Raw genomic sequence first — 18,032 nt, forward strand, 5'->3', positions numbered from 1 at the left:
ATTATGTTTCCAAGTCTATTGTGTTATAACATTTATGACGCTAAAATCCGAAAACCCAAACCCACTGCTGTCAAATTGACTCTAATCCTATAGGACAGAGTAGAACTGCCCCATAGGGCTTCCGATGTTGTCAATTGTTATGGAAGCAGACTGCAACATCTTTCTTCTGCAGAGCAGCTGGTGGCTTCAAACCACGGACCTTTTGGTTAGCAGCCAAGCGCTTTAATCACTGTGCCGCCAGGTCTTCTTTTTTACATAACAATTAGAAACTAAAATAACCAGGCCACTGAAGTTCAGTTTGTAATTTGCATATTTTTTCTTTGTTTCTGGTGTATATTATTATTTCATACAAGCTTAGCCAAATTATGTAACTGGCCATAAAAGAAATGAATGATGGGAAATTTAAGTAGAACATATTTTGATGTGTAGATAATTTAATACATCAAAGACAAGTTGTAAATAAAAGAAGGAAAATAAATTTCTCTGTTGACCGCCTTGCCCCCCACTGTAATGTAGTCATTATTAACCATTTGGTGATTTTCTTTGTTTTTTCTTTCCCTCTTTGTATTGGACTTTTAGTTATGCTATATATTTAAAATCACGTATTTTGCTTTTTTTGCTTAATAAGGATGACATTTTAAAGCAATAAAATAGTCATGCAATTGATGCAATTATAAGTGAGATTTTTTTTTTTTGTTAATTTGCCGAAAGTTCTCAGTTGCTTTTGTGGTAAGATTTTAGGTATGAATTGTGCATGTTTAATATGTTAATTAATGTCCTTGTAATGGTAATATGGGGTGTATCATTGAGTCAGTTGCAAGAATCACTACCAGAATGCTCAGGAAGATAGTCTCCTGCCACATTCAAGCCTAGATCTCACAGTATCACAGGGATAAGAGGGATGGATATAGTTCTTGATGTAACGTTATATTATCAGAATTGTTATTCAGAGGAAATTTAACTAGAGCCAAAATAAAATTACACATATTTGAAGGAGAATGTGTATACTACATATTTAAATACTGAATATGCTTATATAAGTGTATGTCTCTTTATGTCTATGTATGTACACACACTATAATGTATAAAACCAAACTATATACACACATATACATCTATATATATATATATATACAACTATATACATCATGGAAACCCTGGTGGCGTAGTAGTTAAGCGCTACCACTGCTAACCAAAGGGTGGGCAGTTCAAATCCTCCAGGCGCTCCTTGGAAACTCTATGGGGAGGTTCTACTCTGTCTTACAGGGTTGCTATGAGTCAGAATCGACTCGAAGGCACTGGGTTTGGTTTTTGGTTCGGTATATACATCATAGTGACCCTATAGGACAGAGTAGAACTGCCCCACAGGGGTTCCGAGGAGTGGCTGGTGGATTCGAACTGTCGACCTTTTTGGTTATCAGCCGAATGCTTAACAGCTGTGCCACCAGAGTTCCCCATATGTGTTGAAGTCACTGTGAGTAATAAATCTTTCTCACTGGCTTCTTGTCTTAAGGTTACTTGTTGGCTACTGTTTATTTTTATTTTGGTTATTACATCTTAAGAAAATCCTTGTTTTCATGTAGTAGAATTGCTATTCTCCAGACAGTTTTTCTGGTCCTACTTTCTTTTACGAACAGAATTCTAAATATCAATTATATCGAACATTGTCCTTTACCACTTTTAGAGGAATTTCTTCAAGAACATCACCGGGTTCTAGAGTCTAGATTAGGCCCTATTAGCAGAGAGATTACAGATAACAGATCATGCGCTAGAGAAGAATTGGAAAGCCTCTATCGGAAGATTGTCAGCTACGTCTTACTACGCTCCGGACTTGGATCCCCTACAGATATCAAGATTGTCAGAGAGGCAACAGGTAAAAAGGCATGAAGAATTTCCTTTCCCTAAGTGAAGATATATAATCACTGTATTTTATAAAATATGTTCAGTTAGAAGTGTAGAAGATCGAAGTTTCCTTTTTATCTGGAATAAAAACAAAAAACAAAAGCACAGACGAGGTAAAAGCTTACCCAGACTGCTTTTACACTGTGTGTCAATTCTAAAACTGAAGTTAACACCTCTAGAAAGTGAAATATTATTAATTTTCTTAGAGTTGTATGTATATAGGGACCTATCACACCTCATTAAAACATTGGCAATATAATTAAGGGTACCAGAATGATTGAGTATAGGAACAACTGATAAGGGAGATTTCATACTGATAAAAGGAGTTGAGTCTGTCACCAAAAATGGATGAAGGAAGAGGACAGGAAATACTTCCTCACTTTCATACCTTAAGATGAAGACCAGGTGAGATCTCTTAGTCTTCCTATAGCTTTCTTCCATAATTATTTTAAAAGTGATTTTTTTCTACTCACGATCCTAGTTACAAAACTTGTTTTATTACCCATTGCCAAAAAATAAAAAATAAAATGTATTGATGGATGTTTAATTATTGGAAATGGACCTGAGAAAATGGCATTAATTTTTAGTAGTCTAGCTTTGATATTCAAATGTCAGAAATTTAAAGAATCATATAAGAAACCCTAAAAAGACAAGTCCCTTCATGACTTTGTGCTGAGGGAAAGAAAAAAACTTGTGATTTAATTTTGGATATCTTTATTCTGCCATTTTGTTTTCCTTTTTATGCATTATTTTAGCTGCCCTGCAGAGTGTCTTTCCTCAGGCTGAGCTTGGGACATTTCTAACTCTTTCTAAAAAGGACAAAGAACGCCAGCTGAAAGAACTCACCATGATTGTTACTGGAATTCGTTTATTTAACAGAGACTGTGGAAAGGGAGGAGAAGGCATTGATGATTGTAGGTACATTAGGTTAATTCTATAAATCTGTGATGATTTATATAGGGTTAAAATTTAACTTGCATCATGAGGAAAATAATACACAACACACTGTTGATATTCTTAGATTTAAGATTTGCAGTTTTGATTTTTCCTGAGGGATAACTGCTGTTCATAATATGTAGTAATTTTTAATTTTGTTGGGGCAAAACTTTAAATTTCATGCACCGTGAAGCAGTATGGAGAGTAATCAGTGAAAGGGATGAGGGGGCCTGCCCAGAGACCAGCCTTGTCAATACAGTGGGGACTTCACTCCAAGTCAAGTAACCAAAATGGAGTAAAACTCACTGATTTAAAAAATAAAAATTACCCTTAAAAGAAAACAGTCGCTGGTGCTGTTAACGAAATGAAAAAGTCCAAGAAAAGATATTTGCAAATCTATAAATTCAAGAGTGTCTATTATGCTGTTATATGTTGTTGGTGATGTTAGGTGCTGTCAAGTTGGTTCCGACTCATGGTGACCCTGTGTACAGCAGAACAAAACCCTGCCTGATCCTGTGCCATCCTCACAATTGTTGCTATGTTTGAGCCTATTGTTGCAGCCATGTGTCAATCCATCTTGTTGAGGGTCTTTCTCTCTTTTGCTAACCCTCTGCTTTACCAAGCATGATGTCCTTCTCCAGCCCTGGTCCTTCCTGATAACATGTCCAAAATATGTGAGACAAGTCTCGCCATCCTCGCTTTTAAGGAGCATTGTGGCTGTACTTCTGCTGTACGTTTACTGCATTCTTTATCAAGGAGTCCGAAAGTACTCATGAAATATTTGATCAAGGACCTACCAGTAGAAGAAACTTTTTTATGAATTTGGCACTTGTGTAGGCCCGCTGGCAAGGTGTCTTATCAGATCATCGCTGGTCTAGTAATAGGGTAATTGTTAACATCTGAAAAATTGCTCTAAAAAGTCAAATTCTCATTCTGGATAAAGTTTCCTCCCTTGTGAGACTATTTTTCAGTATCCTGAGAGTTTGTAGACAGCATCCTTTTTTTTTTTTTAACTTTCTTACAAATAGAAAAGTAGATATAGGAGGAGAGATCACTGACTTTTTCTAAGAGTACATTGTCAACCTCCACGTAATACCAAAGCCTATCTCTTGTTTTAGTGGCAGTTCATCAGCTCTAACTTTGGGTTATCATTGTGACGGTATCTTTGTTTGCATAAGGTCTTTTTGGTATCCCTTCTTTCATGGTGTGGGACCCATGAGACGTGTGCCTCATTATCATTAATTTGGTTGGGAAAAAAGTACTTCAACTTAATGCTTAAAATAAGACCACTTTCTAAGTTTTTTTCTTAATTCTTTTAGACTCCTTCTTGACCCTCTTTTAAACCTTTAAAAACAGTGCCAGCTATTCTACATGAAGCAATCCCAGCCACCACGCAGCACATTGATACCCAACTTCAGACTGCTCAGGACCAAGCCTACCGCTACACAGCCATCCTTGAGAAAGTAGCACAGAACCCACTCGTGAGTCAAGAATTTCAGCCATATATGCTAAAAGAAGCACTATTTAACGTGCGACAGTATGAGATATTCCTTCAGATAGTTTTGGTGAGCTAACGTCACAATATCTGGCCTTTTCCATATAATGGAACCTCTGTATATTATGGGGCTAAAATAGAAGTAGAATCAAGTCGTTGATTAGAAGACTACCTCAATAACTGCTCAGTTTACATTGAATCTGTAGAACCAAGGACTAAAATAGAAATGGGAAAGTTGGATTTTGATTTGAATGAAATATATTTTAGAGTTGTTGACTTTCCTTGATATCCAGTAATATGATTGTTAGCATGCTATAGTTAAGGAGGGGTAAGTGTGTGTATGTGAGTAGTGTTGGTGTTGTTTGTTTTAAGTAAGAGCAAGTGCTTAACACATTTGCCAGGTAGTTGTTTGTTGTTGTCGTTAGGTGCTGTCGAGTCGGTTCTGACTCACAGCGACCCTATGCACAACAGAACGAAACACTGCCCAGTCCTGAGCCATCCTTACAATTGTTGTTATGCTTGAGCTCATTGTTGCAGCCCTGTCAATCCACCTCGTTGAGGGTCTTCCTCTTTTCTGCTGACCGTGTACTCTGCCAAGCATGACGTCCTTCTCCAGGGACTGATCCCTCCTGACAACATGTCCAAAGTATGTAAGACGCAGTCTTGCCATCCTTGCCTCTAAGGAGCATTCTGGCTGCACTCCCTCCAAGACAGATTTGTTCGTTCTTTTGGCCGTCCATGGTATATTCAATATTCTTCACCAACACCACAATTCAAAGGTGTCAATTCTTCTTCTGTCTTCCTTATTCATTGTCCAGCTTTCACATGCATATGATGCAACTGAAAATACCATGGCTTGGGTCAGGTGCACCTTAGTCTTCAAGGTGACATCTTTGCTCTTCAACACTTTGAAGAGGTCCATTGCAGCAGATTTACCCAATGCAACGCGTCTTTTGATTTCTTGACCGCTGCTTCCATGGCTGTTGATTGTACATCCAAGTAAAATGAAATCCTTGCCTTGACAGCTTCAGTCTTTTCTCTGTTTATTATGATGTTGCTCATTGGTCCAGTTGTGAGGATTTTTGTTTTCTTTATGCTGATGACATGATTTCCTTGCAAAAAACAAGTTGTCCTCACAACTGGCCTACTATCTAATTGCTGTCAGAAAGGAAGACTTTAAACCAGCTATTCAAAATCTAAATCATCTTTTAGGGTAGATGTTCCCCTAATATTTAACTGACTTGTGGCAACCAGCCTTATATAACTAGTCAGATACTGTTGTTGTTGTCAGGCGCCATCAAGTCGATTCTGATCATAGCAACCGTATGTACAACAGAACAAAACACTGCCCGGTCCTGCACCATCCTCACAGTCATTGTTAGGTTGGAGCCCATTGTTGCAGCCACTGTGTCAGTCCATCTTGTTGATGGCCTTCTTCTTTTTCACTAACCCTCTACCAAGCATGATCTCCTTCTCTGGGGACTGGTCCCTCCTGATAACATGTTCTAAGTACGTGAGAGGAAGTCTTGCCATCCTCACTTCTGAGGAGCACTCTGGCTGTATTCTTCCAAGACAGACTTGTTTATTCTTCTGGAAGTCCATGGTGTATTCAATATTTTTTGCCAACACCATAATTCAAAAGCATCAATATTTCTTTGGTCTTCTTTATTCATTTTCCAGCTTTCAAATGCATATGAGGCAATTGAAAATATTGTGGCTTGGGTTGGATGCACCCTAGTCCTCAAAATGACATTTTTGCTTTTTAACAATTTAAAGAGGTCTTTTGCAGCAGATTTGCTCAACGCAGTGCGTTGTTTGATTTCTTGATGGCTGCATCCATGGGCGTTGATTGTGGATCCAAGTAAAATGAAATCTTTGATAGTAAAAGGCATATTTTATAATCAATTTATCTTGAAGTGCATATGGGTCCACATGGCATTCTGCACTACAGGGACCTTTTAGGGTGTAGAACCTCACATTCGCTTTTGTCATTGGCCTTCGGAAAGGATATATTAGAAGAAAGAGCCTTATGAAACTGTTACACATACTGTAAGGATGCTGTAAAGGACATTGTTCATTATATAGTGTCTTCTCATAGCTTTCAATCATGAATAGTATTCAACCCACTTACATTCTTGCATTCTCATTGGAGTTCTCACCTCTCAGTGCTATGCAGACAATGAGTAGAGTGTAGAAGTGATAAATGTGTAGAAGTGATAAGTGTGGGTTCTGCAGACAATATGGGTTCTTATGGTGACTTGGCCACTTAAGAAATCTGCATCTTTGAGGAAGTTGCTTAATTTCCCTGTGTCTTGACTTCCTTATCTGTAAAATGGGAGTATTAATAATCCCCACTATCTATCGACAGCAAGTAGAACAGTAGGTGACATGCAATAATAGCTCAATAAATAGATATTATGTTGGTGATGATGCTGATGATTAACACCATCATTATTGTCAGGGCCCTAGGAGAACTGCCCTAATTTCATTTTGTTAGGGGCATAAGCTGAAGAGCTCTTATTTTTCTAGACAGTATCTCATTGCCAAGCCCCTTGATGTTTATACTACTGAGAAGGTTAACTTTCTAATCTTAGCACTCTTCATGGCTATTTTATACTGATGTTATACAAGATGAGTTCTCTTAGCTTCCTGACTTTGCTTGATCAGTGTTTCTTCTTATTGTTTAGTTTTTAACTATCCAATCCTTCCCGATCAATATGCCTTAGTTAAAATTAAGATTGATTATTACAAAGTAGATATTGGATTAATCAGTAATATTTCTAGGTTATAAAAAAAGAAAAAATAGAGTATGTCAATTAATTTATCTTTAGCTGAGATATTTTCCTATCTTAAAATCTATTAATATTTTTTAAAGTCATATTATTTGAATAGATATTGATATAATTTTGTATTGATTTTGATGGAAAAAAATTCTTTTGCTACTGCTATATTCAGTTTATGTAAAAAATCCAATTACAGCCTGGATGAGACAGTGGGTTATTTTATTTTGACAAGGCCTTTTTCTGCTGCAGTGAGCAATTTCAAATATTCTGGAAAAGGAAAGGGAGGGGCGTCTTGTTGACCCTCTTAGCTGAGAGAACAGAATTCCATCCTCTGTGGGCTTTCAAAGTGCAAGTCAGTCACCAAAGGGAGAAAGCTGCCAGTTGTTATCATGCAAGTAAAAGTTGTGTTTGTTACATAACACTTCTTAAAATTTGTGAGGCTTTTGAAGACTTCTGTTCCAAAGTTACATTTACAGGGTCTATTTACATAGTAGGCACATAGGACTTCTTGATACTTTCTGATGATGCAAGTGAAAACCCAGTTAGAATTTGTGCTTGTTTTAGACTTCTTGAAAATTGTCCATGAAAGAAGGTATGGAGCGCTTACAAATTAAAAAGGAGAAGGAAAAGAAGCAGCAGCAGCATACCAGATCACATGTTTTCCCCCAAGCATTTGACTGCACTGTGTGAAAACAGAAATTTTAGGTGACAGCATACCTAGAGGGCTAACTTTTCAGCTAAAACTTCATGCTTGTGAACAAGTCTTTTTTTTGGCAAAATGTATAGAAAGTAATTGTTCTAGAACATTGTCAGGAAAAATCAAAAAGTTCTGTGTGCCTACCCTATGAATGGGCTCTGAAAACATAGCTTGAGGGAAGGAATCTATGAGTATCTTTATCTATAGGTTTAAAAAAGTGTAATGTACTCAATTAATGTCACTGATTTGTACATGTGAAGAATGTTGAAATGGCAAATGTTATATATATTTAACACAATTAAAAAAAAGTGTTCTGTGTTGATGGAAATTTTACTTTGGAGTACCTGCAAATTTTCTTCTGTTTCTTGTGACCTACAAATACAAAAAGACTTTAAAGATTGCATTTTCATATTTTATTTTGAAAACAAAACTAAAAAACAAACAGAAAAAAAAACTCAGTGGAATAGGCAAAAGGACCTGTAGTCTAAGGATAGGATTGATAACATTATACAGGAGAATTAAGCAAGAGGAAAGGTAATGTTTAAACAGTAGTATGGATAAAATGCAAACCCTGGTGGTGTAGTGGTTAAGAGCTAACCAAAAGGCTGGCAGTTTGAATCTACCAGGCGGTCCTTGGAAACTCTATGGGGCAGTTCTACTCTGTCCTTAGTCAGAGTTGATTTGACGGTAATGGGTTTGGTTTGTTTTTTTGGATGGGCAAAATAAAACAGGATGCATGTTACATTTGTAAAATAAAAGATTTTGTTAGTTGACCTGCATTGATAATATTTTATATTTCTTATGATGCAATTATTTTTATCGTTAAAATAGTCTAGTAAAGCGTGTTATTAGGCTATTGATATCTGAGAACTCATTTTTTTTTCTCTTTAAAGAAATGTCACTCTTTTACAGTGTACTGGTAAACCCACACTACCACCGTTTCTGATCACATCTTACACAGTGTAGTATAAAGGTTAAGGGCTGGACTCTGGGTTCAGGTGGTCTGGGGTAGAACCACAATTCTACCCTGAATATCTGTGGGCAGTTTAATTACTCTTTTTACACATTGGTTTTCTCATTTGTACTTACCCCTTTTTGTACTTGTCAGTATTTAATAAGGAGCCCTGGTGGTGCAGTGGTTAAGTGCTCGGCTGCTGAAGGAAAGGTCAGCAGTTTGAGCCCACCAGCAGCTCTGTGGGAGAAAGATGTGGCAGTCTGCTTCCATAAAGATTTACAGCCTTGGAAGCCCTGTGGGACAGTTCTACTTTGTTCTATAAAGTTGCTATGAGTCGGAGTCGACTCAATGGCAAGGGGAATGTATTAGCACACAGGAAGAATAAATTTTAGTAATTATCTCAAATTCGGCATTTTGCACCTTATTTCAGATTACCATTGTCATGTCAGAAATATATTGTTTTCCTTTCAGTGCTGTGCTTTTAAAGATTTTATGCATCCTCGAGTATAATTTTACTAAATCGTGGTATCAAAATAGTTTTCAAAGGAATGCCTCATTAATTTTTATCATTGGGAAATGGGAAAATAATAGCTATACCAAGCTCTGTTGGGGGAACACTTTTTCAGGAATTCATTTATATTGAGTATCAAAGAATAATTTAAGAATTTCAAGAAATTCATCCATCTAAGAAATATTTCTGGAGCACCTTCTATATGCAAGTACTATTCTCAGTGTTGGAGATAGAGTGTAGAACAAAGCCCTGCTCTCACTGAGCTTACCCTTAGGGGGTGAGGGAAGAGGATAGGGTATAAACTGCATATGATATTTATAATTAAATTATAAAAAATCGTTCACAGTCAGATATAATTACCTGTGCTCAAGAAGTGGAAATGATGATAAAGCAGTTAGCAGCCCAACTGGAACAATTAAAAATGACTGTTAAATCAAAGACTGCTGTCCCAACATCACAAGTCTTTGTAAGTATCTGTCATCAATTTTGACCTTGTTTAAGGGTGAACATACTTTTTGAGTCCTATATGTTAGATCAGAAGGCATTACAATTATATTTAATTACTAAAAATACAACATTAATTTTATATATGTTGATTCTGTCCTTTATGGTTATTTTGTAATAATAGTATATTTTGATGAGAGGATTCCCCTTTATAAGCAATTGTTACCAAAGGAAATGAGAATATATATTATGATAAGCATAAATTAGTATTGGTTGTGGCAAAAGAAGTAATAGAGTGCAATGTTAAAAATGTGTTCATAAAATCTTGTCAGAAATTTTCTGCAGCAAGGAGGTGATAGAAATTGCGACCTTTGTGAAAAGACAGATAATAATCATCTTGTTTATCAGGCCTGCCACTTACCCTTTCTGATTATTATTTGTACCATTTTGTGGGGAAGCTTGGCAGCCCCTACCTGGACAAACAGGTATAAGATGTACATGCCGTATTTTATAGAGCATTTGAGACTCTGATAACTTTCTGCAATCATTCTCAATATTTCTTTTTGAAAACCAAGATATAAAAAGCTAAGTTGTTTTACTTGTATGTGGAGTCTGTTTTTTTGTTTGTTGTATTAACAGTGCCTTTAATGTAATAAAAACATTCATCTTATTGACCCAAAAACCTTTGACTTGCAGATCACAAGACATGCCCCAAGATCTTTCTCTAGACTTTCCAGGTTCTTTTGAATCATAATTGGGCCAGAAAAATCTAATTATAATGAGTCCCTATTTAACCTTTTAAAAAAGAGATGATATTTTTGCCTTGATTTTTTGAGGTGAAGCTTCCATAAATCTTTCTTAGGTAATTGAATGTGTTTGGCTTTTTTTGAGTACATTGACTTTATAACAAGTATGCCAAAATTAAATGCTTTGAAATAAAACACAAGTTTATTTTCTCATAATTTATAAGCCTAATTTCTATCTAGATTTTATACTCTAACTTCATAAGACTTTCACTTGATTAAGGAAGAAATAATTTCTTTACAAATGACAATTTGTATTTATTTTCAAGAGCACATTGCTTTATAATTTTATTAAATAGTTAAATTTAAACCTTTTTTTCTCTTCCTCAGCCCATTTTCATTGCACTTTCCAATCTGTGGACTAGCTTTCAGGATGAAACTGTGTTGCTTAGTGTCCTCAGTAATTTAACTACTCACCTTGAGCCATTCCTGGGCGCTCACGAACTACTCTTTCCTGAAAGAGTAATACAAGATCTTCTTGATGGGGTGACTGTGAAAACTGATGTGTGTAGAATGAAAGAACACATGGGTAATGGAAATTATCTATTATTTCCTCTTCTTTTAAGAATTACCTCCAGGATAAACTCACTCTTTTGTTTTAAAATTTTAATGTCTTTCTAATAAAGTATTAAACATTGTAATGTTCATTACAGCAAATGTAGAAAACAGAAAACATGTAAATTGAATATTTTACTATCCAGCAATGGCTGTTGCTGATTATTTCTGTTAACAATGATTTTCTGTGCTTATGTATTTCCAGTGCAGTCTTAGTGACTTTATTATTGATTTGTAGTAGGAAAGGGTATTAATCCTTTTTTATATTTGTCACAGAAAAGGCTCCATTTCTTTGGAGTGCTATTTGGCATGTATCTACCTAAGATTCAGATTTAGGATTTATAAATCAATAAATTTCTTGCATGTAAAAATTAATTGAGCTAATTTTATGCCCTTTTGGAGATACCTTGGTTCTTACTGAAAGGCTGCCTTTATCAATAAACTGCTTTGGACTATTCTATCTTAGCTAAATGCAACTTAAAATTTATGAGAAATGCCAAAATACAGCTTGGAACTTGAGTTATTTTCTAAAAAGAAAGTTTTCCCAGAAAACGAAAGTAGATAATTTTCTTTTACATGTTCTATTTTTGAAAAAAAAGGAAAATAAAAAGGTAGCAGTAATTTATTTTCTTAAATTACTAAAATATATAAAAACTGAAAATAAAATATTCAAAAGCATCTTTTTAGTTCAAGTTTTTACTAATGTCATTTCATAAAAACAGCATATCAATGCAAATATAAATGAAATTTATATTTATATACATTTATAAAAACAAATTTGTATAAATGAAATATATTAATATATTTCAAAAATATATTGAAAATGTTTTTAATATAAATAGAATTAAAAAATTAATGTAACTTTAACACTGGGTATTAAACCAAACCAGACTGACAAGACAGTTCACTTGCAACTTTTTAGATTTACCAAACACCCAGTGCTAGAGGTGTTATTTTCTACCACACATCAGAACTTTCTATTCACTAGGACAGTTTTTATTATTACTGCCCTAGGGAACTGGGAGACCTAATGTTCTTTTGAAATAATTTAACTTACACCTGTTGCAGCTCATCACTGTTTGAGGCCTCCGGGCATATCAGAAAAAAAGAGGGGAAGTTTATTTTCTCCAAATTATGCATTTACTTCTAGTTGTGGGGTCTTCTGTTTGGATGTAGAGCCAGGCACAGAAGTCTAGATGGGACTGTGAAAGCTGAGAACCTTGGGGAAACAATGTTTTATAAAGATACATTTTTATTTGTGTCAAAATATTTAGTCAGTTTGCTCATCAAATGTAAATAGGTAAACCAATCAATACTAGGAAGAATTTTTAAAAATATAAAGAACTGTATACCTTGTTATCAAAATCAAGTTATGAAGAGATACTTCTTTAACTCTTACTATTGAGAACATTCTCAACGATTTCAAGAAGCAATGGTCCTAGAGTATAAGTGTCATTTCAGAACATTTTCCACCTAGTGTATTACTGAGAGCTACACCATCTTGAGTGAAGTTGGTCTATCTCTTTCTTGTTCACCTACCAGCCCGTCTCTTCCTTGTTTATTCGGAAGCAGCAGGAAGTCTCACATGACCTTTCTGAAGTGTGTTAGTCAACTTTTCCCTTAGCAGCACAGCATGCCTTCCCTAAATGGCTGCCTCTCTCTCCATTTTGGAGCAAGCTTCTGCCTTAACTTTGCTCTGGGAAGTTTTGTAACTTTGGAAATCACTGAGGTCATTGGTACTTCTTTGCTTGAGTATCCCTCCCCATAAATCTGGTCTTTTGAGTGTCAAGTTTTTTTTTTCTAGTAGAAAAAGTATGAAGCAATAAAGAGTTAATGTTTATGATGAGCTACTACTACTTTACATAGGATGTTTAACCTTCTTACTGATAAAAGCTTTTCTTGTCTCTTTTTCCATTTTAGAAGACAGAGTACATTTGGCAGATTTCAGAAAATTAGAATGGCTTTTTCCAGAAACAACAGCAAATTTTGATAAACTGTTAATTCAGTATCGGGGATTTTGTGGTTACACGTTTGCTACAACAGATGGTCTTCTCCTTCCAGGTAGATAATTGGAAATAATATTGCTCCCGTCCTCCATTTTTTTAATATGAAATGCTGTCATTGTCACTCACTTATTCACTTTGTAAAACTTTATGAAATCAAATGGTGAACTAGAAGAGAAGCTACAAAGATCTTGACAAAGTCTTGTTTTTGAGGTGCTCATGGTATTATCTGGGAGACTGACAAACAAGAAATTACAAGTGACAAATGATGGAATGTGTATATTATGAAATACAGATGCTACAGTGCTATAAAAGGAGGAATAATTTGTATGTCCAATGTAGGATTTCAGAAATGTTAGGCAGCATTACTAAAATATGTATAATCTTCCAAAGTAATTACTTGAAAGAACACTAATTTTTTTAAAATAATTTCTATTGTGCTTTATGAGAAAGTTTACAAATCAACTCAGTCTGTCACATATAAGCTTATATACACCTTGCTACATACTCCCATTTACTCTCCCCCTAATGAGTCAGCCCTCTCCCTTCTTCTAGTCTCTCCTTTCATGACCATTTTGCCAGTTTCTAACCATCTCTACCCTCCCATCTCCCCTCCAGACAGGAGATGCCAATACAGTCTCAAGTGTCCACCTGATACAAGTAGCTCACTCTTCATCAGCATCTCTCTCCAGCCCATTGTCCAGTCCCTTCCATGCCTGATGAGTAGTCTTCGGGAATGGTTCCTGTCCTGGGCCAACAGAAGGTTTGGGGACCGTGACCGCTGGGATTCTTCTAGTCTCAGTCAGACCATTAAGTCTGGTCTTTTTATGAGAATTTGGGGTCTGCATCCCACTGTTCTCCTGCTCCCTCAGGAGTTCTCTGTTGTGTTCCCTGTCAGGGCAGTCATCAGTTGTGGCCGGGCACCATCTAGTTCTTCTGGTCTCAGGATGATGTAAGTCTCTAGTTCATGTGGCCCTTTCTGTCTCGGGCTCACAGTTATCATGTGACCTTGGTGTTCTTCATTCTCCTTTGATCCAGATGGGTTGAGACCAATTGATGCATCTTAGATGGCTGCTTGTTAGCATTTAAGACCCCAGACGCCACACTTCAAAGTGGGATGCAGAATGTTTTCATAATAGAGTTTATTATGCCAATTGACTTATAAGTCCCTTTAAGCCATAGTCCCCAAACCCCCGCCCTTGCTCCGCTGACCTTCGAAGCATTCAGTTTATCCCGGAAACTTCTTTACTTTTGGTCCAGTCCAGTTGAGCTGACCTTCCCTGTATTCAGTATTGTCCTTCCCTTCACCTAAAGTAGTTCTTATCTACTAACTAATCAGTAAATAACCCTCTCCCGCCCTCCCTCCCTCCTCCCTCTTGTAACCACAAAAGAATGTGTTCTTCTCAGTTTATACTATTTCTCAAGAACTTATAATAGTGGTCTTATACAGTATTTGTCCTTTTGCAACTGACTGATTTCACTCAGCATAATGCCTTTCAGGTTCCTCCATGTTATGAAATGTTTCACAGATTCGTCACTGTTGGAAGAACAGTAATTTTGACTGATGTATTTATTAAAAATTTTTTTGGTCACTTTATAGTTATATCCTACTAACATAGGTTAGGATTTCTCTATAAATCAAATCCCTGTAAGGAAATGGCCAGTATTTTATCAAGAAAAATTTCTCCATAATGTATGTTTTACTAGAGCTTTCCCAAAACAGAGTAAATCAGAAAGTGAGAGGAGGTGCTGTGTGAATTGGAAATAGCAAGAAGCCTGCTAGGTTTAGAATGAAAGCAGTTTGACAAGATTATTTTCTATTTGCCTTCCACCATTAAACTCTTTCCTTTTCTTATTTGTTTGTTATTTCTTTTGTCATGTTACAATTGGGTGTTACTTTTTTTCACCAAAAAAATTATTGGGATCGTGTGCATACAGGTCAGAGAACATACAAGATGACTTTTTATGGCATTACATTTTTTTATAATGGAGTAACAAAGGTTTACAATGGGGGTCTGAGATAATAGAATTCTGAGGCCCAGTGAGTGTCAGCAATGTACTAGGGAGAGAACAACTAAGAGCCATGTAGAAGTAAAAAGCAAGTGAATATAGATGGCTTCTTTCTTTTCTTTTGCCTTTTTTTCTTAGACAAAATTAAAAGGTAAAGAAGGCATGCGTGAGACACATACAGAAACATGGGTGTGGGGGTGAACAACAGAGGTGGCATTATGTGGTTGAAAAAGCAGTGGCCTAGGATTGAGGAACCCAGTAACCATTGCCGTCGAGAGCCTGGTTTCTAGTCCCAGTTGTACCATTAGTGAACTGGGTAACTTTTAGCAAGTCTCATGCCTTCTCTGGACCTCAGTTTCCTCACCAGGAAGATGAGAAGGATCAATCAGGAGATCTGTAAGGTCTCTTCCAGCTTCCACAAACTGATTGTAAGAAAGATGGAGAAAGAAAAGTGGAAGGGCTTGCGGGGCTATAGGTTTCAGACTAAATAAGCTAGTCGTGACCACCTGCCAGTGGGGAGATTGTTTTCTGTGCAGCAGCAACCTGGATTATCTCAGAGGAATTCTGTAGGATTTCCCTCTTTCCATTTGGGACTGCAAACCACATGGCTTAAATCCCAAGGTAGCACTGTGGCTTACCAGTCAGGGTCCCGTTCAGATGATTTCATTGACTTCATTGCCTTCTACACTTTCCTTTGTTCACTCCATTTCTACTACACAGGCCTTCTTTCTGTCTTGACCGTCCAACGTCCACTCTCAACTCAGAGACTTTGTATTTGCTATTCCCTCTGCTTGGAAAGTTCTCCCCACGCATAGCTATATGCCTTGTCCCTTCACTTATTCAGCTCTCCCTGACCATCCTATTTAAGTAGAAATCTCACCCTCCTTGTTTTTACTGTGTGTTTAACCTGCTTTATTTTTATTATTATTTTTCATAGTGCTGATCACTCTCTGATCTGTGACATTTTTGCTATCTGTTCCTACTAGAGTATAAGCTTCATGAGGGCAGGTACTTTGTTTCCTTCTATATCCTTGGTGACTAGAACAGTACCTGACACATAGTGGGTCAAAAACTATTTGTTGAATAAATGAAAAAATAATAAGATAGTATTGCTGTTTTCTATATAATTCCCACAAACTATATGGACCAGATTTAATAATTCATATTTTATGTAGTATTTTTTACAGTAGGAAATATTTTTTAATCTGTAAATTTGAATGTTGGGAAAAAAGTTATATTTTTTTGCAGTTCTTACAGAATTAAGGCAATTCCTATAGTAGTTAGTTTAATTTAAGATTTGAAAAATTTATCAGATGACTAAGTAGCTTCTTGTAGAAGATTTTTTAAATAGCTTGCATATGGATAGTAAAAAAGTATTTTTATATAGGTGTATTTGAAAATCATATTTTAAAGTAAAATTAAATATATAAGCAATTTAGAATAAATTTCACATAAAATATGATTTAATACAATGTATAAAAATTGCTAATTACAACATTTTAGCAAATCAAAAACATAAGGGATATGTTAAAAATGGAGTGAATAGGGAATGGCTCTATGGGTATACTGCAAACATAGAATCACTTAATATTTCATAGCCAATTCAGTTTCTTCCCTTAATTTTCAGGAAATCCAGCAATTGGAATTTTGAAATATAAAGAAAAGTATTACACTTTCAATACCAGAGACGCTGCATATTCATTTGCACAAAATCCTGAAAAATATATTGATTTGATTAGAGAACAGGCCAAAAAAAATGCAGAATTAATTCAGCTACTAGAACTTCATCAACAGTTTGAAACCCTCATTCCATATTCTCAGGTAAGCAGGGTTGATAGGCTAAGAATTTATGACCTTTAAAAAGTACAGTTAATTAAAGGTTATATTTTATTGTAGAATGGTTCTTAAGTCCAGGAAGAGACAAGGTCAAATGAAGGCCTTTATAGTTTTTCTGAAAGGGATTTACAACTGAAAACAGAAACTAAGTAATTCACAGCGAATAATAAAAACAAGATACAGAGCCAAACTGATGAACTTATAGGCTGGAACCATCTGAAAGAGAAAGGCTTCACTTAGTTAAATAATTGAAACTATGGCATTTCCTTACCTAAAGTTGAAGGAGCTCGGCACAGATACCGTAGGTGATATCTTCCTTATACTCAGAGTTGTAAAACAAGTTAAAAGGTTTTAAATAGTAATAGTCTCAAAGGGCACAAAATGGATCTGCGGGTGCTTTTCTTTATATGTCTGTGCCTATTCATTCAACAGATATTTACTGAGCTACTTACATCTGTACCAGGCACTATTCTTGGCATAGGGGATTTAGTAGTGAACAAAACAGATGAAAAATTCCTATCTGCATGGAGCTTGCATTCTAATGCTCTATATTCTTCTAATTTTCTTCCTCTTTGTCATTTCCACTGTTCACTTTTCTGTCTCTCCTCCTTCTTCAGCTTTTCTCTTTTAAACTCACTAAAATAAAAACCTGAAATACATGATTTAAAATGTTTACTGTTCGTTATTCTATCTTCATTTTAACTATGAAGTGGGTGGTTTTGGTATGGCTGACTAGGTCAGCAGGGATCCAGGCAGTAACTGGTTAGAGGACTGTTGGACTTGTGACAGTGAGGTACAGAAGGTAAAGCTGCACACTTGGCCAGGAAGACTGGAAACAATGCTAAGGACAAAGTGGTCTGAGAAGGGGAGAGAGAGCTGTGCAGTCAGGACCCTGGACAGCTCAGTTGCAGCTGTCTCAGATTGTGCTACCAGTCTGCTGATGATAAACTCTAACTGCCATTTTGGGTGAAGCTTTCTGGATTCTTCCTCTTGTAAAGAAAGATTAGCTTTGTCTGTTTAGTATCCTTCTATATGTGAACCAAGAGTTAGGCCTACAATTTTTGGCTCAACTGAGAGGTAAATCTCAAAATAAAAACATCAA

General features: G+C 36.1%; 1 protein-coding gene across 4 annotated transcripts in view; it reads left to right on the plus strand.

Annotated features, from left to right (window-relative positions):
- The window catches only part of CFAP206 (cilia and flagella associated protein 206), a 38,902-nt gene that overhangs the window by 10,405 nt on the left and 10,465 nt on the right, over positions 1–18,032 (plus strand). For 3 of the 4 annotated variants that reach the window (XM_049896957.1, XM_049896965.1, XM_049896981.1), the window contains 7 exons: positions 1,685–1,873; positions 2,658–2,816; positions 4,195–4,403; positions 9,626–9,745; positions 10,857–11,055; positions 13,002–13,142; positions 16,722–16,915. In XM_049896957.1, the coding sequence (XP_049752914.1) occupies positions 1,685–1,873; positions 2,658–2,816; positions 4,195–4,403; positions 9,626–9,745; positions 10,857–11,055; positions 13,002–13,142; positions 16,722–16,915 (1,211 nt within the window). The remainder of the gene's footprint in view (positions 1–1,684; positions 1,874–2,657; positions 2,817–4,194; positions 4,404–9,625; positions 9,746–10,856; positions 11,056–13,001; positions 13,143–16,721; positions 16,916–18,032) is intronic. The other variant, XM_049896971.1, reaches the window with a different exon arrangement.

This window comes from Elephas maximus, chromosome 1 (assembly GCF_024166365.1).
Source record: "Elephas maximus indicus isolate mEleMax1 chromosome 1, mEleMax1 primary haplotype, whole genome shotgun sequence".
Taxonomy (NCBI): Eukaryota; Metazoa; Chordata; class Mammalia; order Proboscidea; family Elephantidae; genus Elephas; species Elephas maximus.